Source organism: Petaurus breviceps, unplaced genomic scaffold, assembly GCF_028583685.1.
Source record: "Petaurus breviceps papuanus isolate PSGF00001 unplaced genomic scaffold, PetGlider_PUasm1.0 90808, whole genome shotgun sequence".
NCBI lineage: Eukaryota > Metazoa > Chordata > Mammalia > Diprotodontia > Petauridae > Petaurus > Petaurus breviceps.
Window position 1 is genome coordinate 1138578 of NW_027187349.1, and position 12380 is coordinate 1150957.

Sequence of the window (12380 nt, forward strand, 5' to 3'; positions counted from 1 at the left end):
TTCCCTTGAGATGATTTATAGGCCAGATCTAAGGAAACTGAATCTAGTAAGGATCCACTTTTAGATTAAATAAGTATAGCACTAGCTGGTTTGATTGCAGTTTAACCTTAGTCCCGTTAACTGTAAGAAGAAAACGGGCTGAAAACGGGTAGTTTATCCCTGCTGTGTTGTATCCCAGGAACTTCCTTGAAACTTCATTGGAGCAGTATACATTTTCTTCCTTCGTATTTTTCCTCACTGGCCTTCTCACCGTATTTACCCCATCCCTCCTCACTCCTTTGCTTTACTTCTGCCTACTACCTTGCCCTCCTGTTCCTTCACCTGCCCACCCCCTCTCACTTCACCCTATCCCTTCACCCTCTTCTTTCTTTATGAATTTAGAAGACTTTTATACCCTTCTAGATACATAATATGTATCTGTTATTCCCTCTTTAACTCATGCCTGATAGAGTAAGATTCCAGCACTACCCACCCTCCCCCCATTAGCTTCTTCTGTATCAATTTTTCCTTTTATGCCTTTTTTGTATAAGTTTTCCTTTTTATCTCTCCCTACATAAGTTTTTATTTTTTTTTTAGAATCACCCCATCCTGTCAGCTCAACCCATACCTTCCTTTCAAACTATTCAAATGATAATCATAAGAGTACTGATGATTTTTTACATATGTGAAGTAAATAATTTGACCTTATTGAGTCCTTATAATTAATCTTTAATGTTTACCTTATATTTCTCCTGGATGTTATATGTCAAATTTTCCCTTAAGTTCTGGGGTTTTTGTCACAAAAACCTGAAAGTCTTTGAATTTGTTAAATTTTTTTTTTTTTCCATTTAGGGTTATACTTAACTTTGGTGGGTAAGGCACCCTTGGTCATAACCGCAGCTCTTTTACTCTACAGAATATAGTATTCCAAGACCTATGATTCTTCAAATTAGTAGCTGCTAAGTCTAGTGTAATCCTTATTGTAACTCCATGATATTTAATCCTCTTTTTTCCTTGTTGCTTCCAATATTTTCTCTTTAGTCAGGGAGCTTTGAAACTTGGCTATGATATTCCTGTACATTTTCTTCCTGGGATCTCTTTTAGGTGGTGATCAGTGAATTTTTTTGTTTCTTCTTTGCGTTCTTCCTCTAGAACTTCAGGGCAATTTTCCTTGATAATTTCTCCTTGGAAGGGTTTCTGCGTCTGATGGCATAGACCATTTGGAGCCTAGGAGTTCAGAAAAAATAATTAATTTATTTGATAGAAGCAGGTCCCACGAAGATAGGAGGTTCTGTGAAGATCTCTGAAGCTCCCTACTCAAGCTGTATAGCTTGACCCTCATATTTTTTGCCCAAAGGGCCCACATTTGAGTAGAGGTCAGTAGGGACAGGGATGCCCTAGATCTGTTCCAGAACTTCCTGGCTCCCAAAAGTTCTGATTGGTGATGTCATGGTAGGCAGGCTGCCCCAGGTCTCCTAGTGCCCTGGCCCACAACATGGTAAAATAATTTTGTTCTAACTAAAATAAAATTGGTCAGCATAGAATAGTGGATAGAGTACTATATTTGAAGTTAGGTGGGCTCATATCCTGGCTTAGACACTTAAATACATCTCTGGGCAAGTCAGTTAACCTTTCTCTTGTCCTCAGTTCCTTATCTATACAATGGGGAGGTTGAATTCAGTTGACTCTAAGGTTCCTTCCGGTTCCAAGTCAATGATCCTTTGACCTTAGGGTTATAATAGTGACATATGTCAAAAGAATATTTGTTGTGACTCTTGTTTACATTATTATACTGTGGTTTGAGTTATTTCCTTATTGATGCAGTGATCCATGGCAGTTCCAGAGGACTCATGATGAACAGTGCTACCCACCTCCAGGAAGAGAACTGGGGGACTCTGAGTGCAGATTTTTTTCTTTATTTTCTTTATTGCTTTTATCCCCCTCAGCATGGCTAGTGTAGAAATGCTATGCATGACTTCATATGAATAATACCTGTCATATTTCTTATCTTTTCAATGGGTGGGGCAGGGTTGGAGGGAAGGAGTAAGAAATTAAAATTTAAAACATAATAAAATGCAGGGCGGCTAGGTGGCGCGGTGAATAGAGCACCAGTCCTGGAGTCAGGAGGACCTGAGTTCAAATCCAGCCTCAGACACTTAACACAAAAACTAGCTGTGTGACCTTGGGTAAGTCACTTAACCCCAACTGCCCCTTCAAAAAAGCAAAAAAAAAAAAATTACATAATAAAATAAAATGTGGTGCTCCAAACCTGATATCATGAGTGCTTCAGTTGTGGTCTGACCCATAGCACCAAACATTTAGTTGTGTTTGACTCCGAAAAGGAAACTAGAGGCATCATACTAGTTTGGTCTGGTATACTATATTCCTTATAACACATTCTCTGTAAAGTGCTTGTGAAAGAGAGAAAGAGAGAGAAAGACACACACACACACACACTCACACACACACATACACATGCACGTGTGTGTGTGTGTCTGTGTGTGTGTGTATTCTCTTGAAGATTTTATGGAGAGAAATCAGGCGTATGGGTTGGTGACTTTTGATATCTTCCTGGTTGCGCTTCTGATAGAAATACCATTTGTCACAAGAGGGAGGAGATAAGATTAAGAAAAGTACATATAAGCAATTGTCTTCAGTTACAAAGGTCACGGTGTTAGTATCATATGGTCTGTCAAAGGACACATCTCTTTTTTCCTTTAACTGCTGATAAACTTTCAGGTAATGTACTTTGGAAAGGGGATTGTTTGGGATATGTCTGTGTCAAAACAGAGTATTGATTTAAACACACACACAGCACACACACACACACACACACAAGAACCCAAGAAGCTCGGTACTTTGATGCCCTTTAGGAGCAATCAGCCCAACATATCTCAGTCCAGAGGAATGCCATTGTTAATTCCTTGGAAGTTACAGAAATACGAGGCATTCCTTTCGAGACGTTTTATTTATTCCATACCTTCTGGGCCTCCGCAGTTCTAAACAAGTGAATTTTCATAGTAATTGCATGGACCTCAGGCCCTTCATCTGTAAAATGAAGAAGTTAGATGGTTTCTAAGGTCCCATAAAATTCTAACCTTTTATGATTCTGAGTTCATAATGATGACCTTGAGTCATCAAGGAAAGGTTAAACCATGCTCAGTCTGCAGTGTCTCTTTAAGAAGGCATGGAAGGGTGTGACACATTATAGACAGATTTCTGTCCTAAATGGCTCAGTAAGAAAGAAGTGTTGGTGCTTAAAAGTGGTAAGTTTTAACTTGTGGAACATTTGTTTGTACAGAATAGCTCATTCCCAGAGGAAGGTATAGAGTGAGAGGCAAGTATTCCAGTACTTTGAATTTCTATAACATCTCACACGACCATAGAATTGGAATTGGGAAAAGACCCCAGAGGCGATTTGTTGTTGTTGTTCAGTCATTTTATTTGTGTCAGACTCTTCTTGCCTGATCCCATGTTTTCTCAGCAGAGACACTAGCACAGTTTACCATTTCCTTCTCTGGCTCATTTTACAGATGAGGAACTGAGGCAAACAGGCGTAAGTGACTTACCCAGGGTCACACACCTAGTAAGTGTGAGGCCAGATTTGAGCTCAGGATGATGAGTCTTTCTGACCCCAAGCCCAGTGCTCAATTCACTTTACCACTCCTCTTCACTTGGCAAGTAATTCTATTTGCTTATGGTCCTCCAGAATCAAATATAAAATTCTCTGTTTGACATTGAAAGCTCCTCCCCTTTCCATTCTTCTTACACTTTACTTATCCCTTTGAACCCTGCAGTCCAGTCCCACCAGCCTCCTCACTAGGTCTTACTCATGACAACTTGGGGTATTTTCACTAAAATCTGCCAAGCCTAGAGTGTTCCCCCTCCTCATTTTTGCCTCCAGCTTTCCCTGTCTTCCTTCAAGTCCCAGTTAAAATCCTACTTTCTATAGGAAACCTTTCCCAATAGCCTTTAGTGCCTTCTATCGCTTACCTACAATTTATCCTGAATATAGTTTTGTCCATAGTTGTATGCCTCTTGTCTCCCCTTTTAGATGGGAAATCCCTGATGGCAAGGACTGCCTTTCTTTGTATCCCAATAGTAAGCGCTTGATAAATATTTATTGACTGACCAGTGCTTAAATAATATCTTTTTTGCTAACACATTGTAGTTAGTTGAATTCGTTTTATTTAGAAATTTGAGATTTCCATTCTCGTTAATCATTAGCCATGTAACAGTGGTGGTAAAGAACTAATTCTAATGTAACATTTTTCTCTGTATTCCAATTCAGTTGATGCATTTGTAAAGTGCCCACCTTATATGAAATACAGTGCCAGGCTTCAGAGCTTAAAAAATTCATTAAACTTACATTCTAGGGAGAGGGGATTGTGAAAACATACACAGATGAATAAATATAAATGTACTAAGAAGGAAGAACATAGTAGTTTCCAGGTAGAGAACACTAATAACCTGGGGGGCAGAAGGCAGGGTGGTGGAGGGTAGAAAAAAGGCAGGAACAGGATGTAGCCATTGAGGTGGGTTTTGAAGGTAACTAGTAAGTTCCAGAAACAGAGAGTATTCCAAGAATGGGGGAAGCCAGTGCAAAGACCAGAAGTGTATGTCATATAAGAGAGGATTTTGGTAGGAAAATAGAAAGGATAAAGGAGAGTGATACAAAATCATTCCGGAGAGATGTGGCATGAAATAGAGGGCCTTCACTGCTGTTGAGGCAATCCTCTGTGGGCTCTCAAGCTTTGCACTGTCACTCCCAAACCATGGTACTCAGCATTGAATGCTTGGGTATGATATGACCGGGGCAAAGTACAGTGGGCCTGTGACCTCCTTTATTCCTGGAACCTCTGTCTCTCAGTGAAGCCAATAATCACATAAACTATTTTGGCAGCCATGTCTCACTCCTGGCTTACAGTACCCCTTTTGTGACTGTGTGCCCTGTGATAACAGGTAGCATTTATTCCATGGAACAATATTAATTGGTACCTAAAAATAATGTGATTATAGAACATTACTCAATTATTAGATTGAGAAAAGGAAAAAAAAAATTAATGGGTATGTCTTTGTAATGGACCCCTCCTGCCTTTTGAGTAGAATCTTTTTTTTTTTTTTTGCAGGGGGAGGAAGGGCAGTTGGGGTCGAGTGACTTGCCCAAGGTCACACAGCTAGTAAGTGTGTTAAGTGGCTGAGGCTGCATTTGAACTCAGGTCCTCCTGACTCCAGGGCCGGTGCTCTATACACTGCGCCACCTAGATGCCCCTTGAATAGAATCTTAAACCTTTTTAATGTTGTGACCTCCACCAAAGTTGACCTTTAATGTCTGATTGTACCATGGAAGTGACCGTGGCTTCTTTCAATCTCCTCCACTTGCACCTAAGCTTCAGCAGCTTCTCCTTCTAAGACAGAACAATTCCTCAAGCCTGGGTGTAGGAGGGTTGCAGTCTCTGCCAGTGGAGGGAGTGAATGTCCACCCTAGTGAAGCTGCCACTCCTTTGAATTCTAGGATCAGAGGAACATAGATCATCGATTTTGAGCTGGAAGTGACCTCAGAAGTGATTTGCCTCGTACAACCCCTTAGAAACTAAGCCCCAGAGACTTAGTGACTAGAGAGGACCATGTTTGAGCCCTTCTCCCATTCTCCCTGCACTTAGAGGATGTGGGAGGGCCAGCCTTCAGGATGAGAACCGCCTTCTGTAAAAGGCAAGTTTCAGTTAACGGAAGACAGTCGCAGATTGTGGAATGCAGAAGGTTTTTGTGTTTTTTGTTCTTGTAAAATCATCACCTGAAATTGTATCATGTGATTGATTCAGTTTTGATACTTGGCACCTTAGGTTGCCTCTCCCCTCTGATTGGAGAGCATGAAATAAAGGGTTCTCTGCTTCCTTGAGAAATTTGCCGTAAGTTGCCAGGGATCTAGGATGACTCTAAGCTGGTAACCCTGTCCCTGGGTCTGTACCGCAAAGAAATCAAAGAAAGAGAAAAAGGACCTATATATTAAATGCATACATAGACTTATAGCAGCTCTCTTCATAGTAACCCCGTACTGGACACTAAGGGGGAGAGGAGACATCCACCTACTGCAGGATGGCCAAACAAATTGTGGTGTGTGAATGTAATGGAATATTATGGTGCCGTAATGATAGTCCTGAAGGAAACCGAACATGTTGTGGTGTGGCGGAGAGAGAATTGGGCAGAACTAGAAGAACAGCATTCACAATAACAACAGCATGATAGAGAAAAACAAGTTTGAAAGATTCACAGTCTGATTAATGTGATGATAAATCAAAAGTCCGGAAGATGGAAGATAAATCACAGCACCCAACTTCTGGCCTGAGATGTAATGCACTCAAAATACAAGAAAGCAGTATGTGTAATTGGCCATGGCCAGTGTGGGGATTCAAGTTTGGGTTTTGGTTTTAATTGTTCTGTGGGCAGGGGACAATGAGAAAGAGATGTATTAAATGTTTGTAAAAAGAAATGGAAAAAATTAAAAGCTCCCCCAATAAACACACACGTATTTAATTAAAGCCCCACATTAATGGTTTAGGTCCAGAGTATCCAACTTAGCAGGACAATTAATAATTCTTCTATTAAGGGAGGGGCTGTTTTCCAGTGGCATACTTCCTTGTCAGAAACTTCTGAAGTAGACAAAGAAATAATAGAAAAGGATTAGCTTGCAGTCTGTAGTGGCAGGAGGTAGCAATGATCACAACTCTGTCTAAAAGGTATAATTTGAACCTCAGTCAAATTGACTACAAGCCCAAGCATTCTATCCATTATACCAAGAAAAATGATTACATGCTAGCTGAAGTGCCAGCTATTCAAGGAAACAAAAAATACCTATCTGGGACTTGCAGGATAAAAGGAGGTGACAAAAAAGGATTGAGTCTTAGAGACTAACTCTATGGACACATTAATTTGTATTAGGATGTGTCGAAGTATAGACTGGGGTGGGGGAATGTATTTTCCTTCCTTTGTTGCAAAGATAAGGAGACAGAGTATGGAATGTTGCATCTAGTGTCAGAGACATTTGTTTAGGGTGAGTTAAGATGGAGGAAAAATAATGATTAAAAAAATAAAATTAAATCTTAAAAAAATTTAATTTTCCCCTATCCATAGTTATAAAGAGAACTTTTCATGGTATAATCTTTTGTATTTAGGTTATTTATCCCTTTCTTACCTAGCACCTCTTGCCTGGGCAGTTGAGTAATTTCCTAATTCATCTCCGTGCCTCAGACCTATCCTTTTTACAAATCATCTTTCATGTGTCTACCAAAGTGACTTTTCCTAACTCATCAGATTGCCTGTTACCTCTAGGATCCAATGTAAGTCCCTCTGTCAGTTTTTAAGACTGTCCAGAATTTGGTCCCAACCTGCCTTTCCAACTTCATCCACCGTCCTGTATCCTTTTGACCCAGCCAAACTAGCTTTCTTGCTACTCCAGCTCCCTTCTCCTTGCCTTTGTTCTGGCTGCCTGTGGAATGGGAATGGACTTCCAAGCTTACCTGTACCTTTTAGAACACCTATCTTTCCTTTTAAAATCTGCTCAAGCAGCATTTTGTATAGGAAGCCTTTCTTGATCATCCTGCTGTTCTGTGCCCACTCCTGCCAAATTTACCTTGTATTTATTTCACACATCCTTATTTATGTAAATGTTGTCTCCCCTGATAGAGTACAAGCTCTATGAGGGAGTGAATAGATTAATTTTTTTCTTTATATATCTCAAAAGTGCCCCGGCCACAAAGTAGTGCTTACTAAGTTCTTGTTGATTAATTAATTATGCTTGTTGATGAATTTAATTTAGATGCTGGTCTAAATATTTTTCTGCCAGACTGCTTTTTTTATTTTCTCGAGCATTCTTATTTTTGGTTTTATCAAAAGCTGTACTAGTGATCTCAGTTTTTGCTTATTGCTTATATATTCTGTTCCACACGTTTATTTTTCTATTTTAAAAAAATAAATAGCAAAAAGTTTTAATGATTATTATAATTTTTGTTAGTGATTATTATTACTTTATATTGTTGAGGTCTGGAAGTACTATGCCCCCTTTCAACTTTTCTCCATTATTTTCCTTTTGTGTGTACAAGTAAATTTTATTGTGGTTTGTTTTTTTTTTTTTGTCAAGCTGTAGAAAATAACCATACTCTATGGTAGCTTGTATAGCACAAAATTTATCAATTAATTTAGCCAGTATTATTTTATTAGTCCTACAGACCAGACATGATCCCTGAATGTGCCTCCTTTTATATCTTCCTTTATTTCTAGAAAGTGTTTAACAATTTTATTTAAATAAGTTTTAAATATATTTAAATAGTTTGATTCTCAAGTATTTTATACATTTTCCATTGTTTTGAATGGGATTTCTCTTAATATCATTTCATCCTGGTTTTTGCTACTATTATATAGCTACTGCTATATAGAAATGCAGAGTTTTTTTGTGTACTTACTTTGTGTCCTGCTCTTTTGCTGAAGCCATTAATCATTTCAAATAGTTTCTTAGCTTATTTATTCTTTGACTTTCTTAGTAAACCATCATGCCATCTGCAAATGGGGATGTGTTTGTTTTCTCTTGGTTGATGTTTAGCCATTTGATTTCTTGTTTTTGTCTCACTGCTATCACTGGCATTTCTAGAACTATGTAAAATAATAGTCCAGAGAGAGGGCGTCCTTGCTTATCTAAACTTGTACTTATCAGGAAAGCACCTAACATATCTGTATTGCAAACAGTTCTAATTTTTAATTTTAGAGATGCATACTTTTATTTTATTTTTTAAAAAAGCACCTCACCCTAATTCTTCTCTTAAAACACAGAGAAGTGAAAAAGAATGTTATTTGAAAGGTCATTCATAAGTCAGTGTAAGTGGGAGGTTACATTGATAGATTGTTTTTTTAAAAAATACATTTTCTGAGGCGAAGGGTTTCTTTTTTAAACTATAAGCCAGTGAGGTTTTTGGTACTTTTTGAATGGTTTTAACTTAGTGTGGAAATTAAATGTTTCATGTAAAAAGTCTTTACTTTTAAATTTCAGCTCAACAAACATCTCTTAAGTATTATGGTAGGAAAAGATAAGAAGTTTGGCTTCTTACTGTCCAGCTAGGCAATGATGATTAGCAAAATAATTTTTAAATATGTATCAGGTGAATAAAATTAAAGTGAAACATTGGAAGACTAATTTGGACTGATGCAAATTGAAGTAAGCAAAACCAGGAAAATTATGGAGAAAGAAAGAAATATAGTTAAAGCATTTATTAAGGCCTTTTCTGTATGCCAGACACTGAGTTGTATACCAGTATATAATCAAGCAAGACAGTATCATCCCTCAAGGAGCTTACATTCTAATGCAGGAAGGTGGTGCATTACAAAAGGGTTGGGTTTTTTTTATTTAATTTTTAAAATTTATATAATTTAAAATTACATATTTTTTAAAATCTACCAAAATTGTACAAGTGAGATGCTCCATGAAGTCCCTGGGGAAAGACCAAGGAAGGTTTCATAGAAGAATGTTGGTCTTTAAAGAATAGATTGGAATTCAGTGGTGAAGGATTGTGGTATTCTAGGTATGGGAAGTGCTCCATTCATCAGTGCTCTAAGTCAGTACCACAGTTTCCATTTTTACCCCTGCATCTTGGAATCAAACTAATAAATCCAATCATCTCTTTTTTTTTTTTTTTTTGCTTTTTGGAGGGCAATTGGGGTTAAGTAACTTGCCCAAGGTCACATAGCTAGGTTGTGTGTGTGTGTGTGTGTGTGTGTGTGTGTGTGTGTGTCTGAGGCCGGATCCCAACTCAGGTTCCTGACTCTGGGACTGGCACTCTACTCACTGCGCCACCTAGCCGCCCCCAGTCCAATCATCTTAGTGATGATTGGTCATACTGATCAATTTACAGAATACACTGTGTCATGTTTCAAAGTTAAACTAATGTGTCCTTTCTTCTTTCTTTTCTCTCCCTTCTCCCCCACCCTCATTTTGACAGGCTCGGGTTATGTATAATTTTGATGCTGAACCTGGAAATAATGAATTGACAGTTATTGAAGGGGAGATCATTACAATTACAAATCCGGTAAGAAATATACCAAGTTGAGGTCACAGAGCAATAGCTCTTTTCATAGGATTTATTGTAGAACAGAATTGATTATTCAAGACAAAAAAAGATATTTTTTCTCTCTGCTCAGAAGTAATGGTAAATGGACCAAAAGTAAACGGTTATTTCTCTAAATCTTAAGGCAGGATTGTAACTGCTAAAGACAGCTGAGACTACCACTGAATTCATGACTTTCAGAGTGGTGTTTTCCCCTGCCGCCACGACACAGTGTTATGTCTTTATGATAAAAGACGATGCTTATAAATTTCTTGGTTTATTATCCTAAGGGAATTACTCAAGGCCATTATAAAATGGACCTCACTTAGAAATGGAAGTAACAGGTGAAAGAAGATATGTCTTACTAAAGACTGGCATTTCACTCATTTTTTTTCCTTTAGATCTGTATCAGTGACAGAATCAGTTAACTGCATTCTCTAGATAGGCAAAATGGAACAGGAGAGATCTTGGTTTTGCCCCTGTGGAAAAACTAGTTGAACTCTTGACGTAAAACCTCACTCTTCATAGGCCTGCCATATGCCAACTATTTTGGGCTCTCTTATCAAAAAATATGCTCTTTCTGGGTAGTTGTACTCCTCAGGCCATATCTCCTGTTCTACCCTGAGTCACCACATCATGAACAGAAGTGGCAAAATGAATGTATATATTCATTAGGTGACCACTGTGTTCCCAGTACCACTAAGTGCTTTGGGTAAAACATAAGTATTAGATGTAGTCTTTGCTCATGTTGATTATATAGAGATTGCTTAAATACCTATCATGTGGAATGTATTTCTCATAACTTTTCAGAATAAATTGCCAGCTTACTCACATTTTCAGCAAAGGGTCATAGATTAAGAGCCAACAGAGACCTTGAAAGTCTACCTCTTTTATAGTGAATAGAGTATTTAAGTCATGTCTTGATTCTTCATGACCTCTTTTTGGGGGGTTTTCTTGGCAAAGATATTAGACTTGATTTGCCATTTCTTTCTCCAGCTCATTTGACAGATGAGGGACTGAGGCAAATAGGGTGAAGTTTTACCTGCCTGTGGTCAAATAGCTAGTAAGTGTCTAAAGTAAGATTTGAACTCATGAAGTTGGTAATGACAAAAGAACTCATGAGGCTTCTTGATTCCAAGCCCAGTGCTCTATCCACTGTGCTACCCAGCTGCTGAATATTAAGAAGACCAGACAGTGAAATTGTTGGAAGGGAAATTGGGAGGATTTGGGATAGGAAGGCCAAAGAGCTTGTCAAGGTGATGGCAAGGTGGGGAGAGTGAGCCTTCAGACTTGAAGACATAGCCCTTCTCTAAATCAGTGTTCCAGTGGAGTTAGTCATAACAGCTTCTAGCAAGGAAGGTCAGGGATGAAGGTGCTCGCTTGCCTCTGTGACCTTCTGGAGAGACTAATTGTTTCCTGCTAAGCCAAGGAATTATTTTCTGGTTAACAATGCACAAATCTCCCTCAGAGAAGAGGAAGTAAAGGAGCTTGAAGAATTTCTCTCCACTCATTACTCATCCTGTCTTCCTCTCCCCCAAAAGGGAGAGGGGTTGAGAAGGATTTACTACCTACGAAAACAAAGAATGGGATATGAATTGGACTAGTTGGTTTCTAATATTACTTCTAAATCTGAGATTCTCTGTAAAAGGGGCCATCAAACCAACAGACGCACATTTGTGACATATAGGTTTTCTGCACACAAATACAGTCATGCTATTCTTCAAGAACAAAGGACAAATCACAACCTGTGAGTAGTCTGAGCTGCCCGAATGGAGACCCAGCCGGCCAATTCCAGTTGGGAAATTCAGCTTGTCCTCCCCTCCCCTTCTCTCCTCTTTTCTCCTCTCATGGAGTAGCATGCCCTAACCAGAGGATGTTTTGCCCAAAGGAAGGTAAATTTTGATGACTGAAACCTACCTAGTTAACTTGGGGTTTACTGGCTAGATTTCTTTCTATAAGATCATGTCTTAAACCTAATTCACTCTTGATCTCTTTGATTGGACTACAATAGGTCTCTGCCCAAGTACCACTTAATGGCATTTTGGGGGCCCTCCAGGCTCCGAATGAATGTAAATAGCTATTGTTTCTGTTTCAGCCCACAACCCTGAGGTCTTCCCTTCCCAGTTTTTTTTTTTTTAATTAAGGGGGCCATCCCTTGACTCACTTCTTTTTTTTTCTTTGTCTTTGTTTTTTGGAGGGAGAAGGCAGGGCAATTGGGGTTAAGTGACTTGCCCAAGGTCACACGGCTAGTGTTAAATGTCTGAGGCCAGATTTGAATGCAGGTCCTCCTGACTCCAGGGCCAGTGCTCT

The 12380-nt window shown here is 38.9% G+C and overlaps 1 protein-coding gene across 3 annotated transcripts in view; it reads left to right on the forward strand.

Annotated features, from left to right (window-relative positions):
* SNX9 (sorting nexin 9) overlaps nucleotides 1-12380 on the forward strand; it is a 130493-nt gene that overhangs the window by 42389 nt on the left and 75724 nt on the right. For all 3 annotated transcript variants that reach the window (XM_069070309.1, XM_069070310.1, XM_069070308.1), the window contains exon 2: nucleotides 9966-10052. In XM_069070309.1, coding sequence (XP_068926410.1) covers nucleotides 9966-10052 — 87 coding nt within the window. The remainder of the gene's footprint in view (nucleotides 1-9965; nucleotides 10053-12380) is intronic.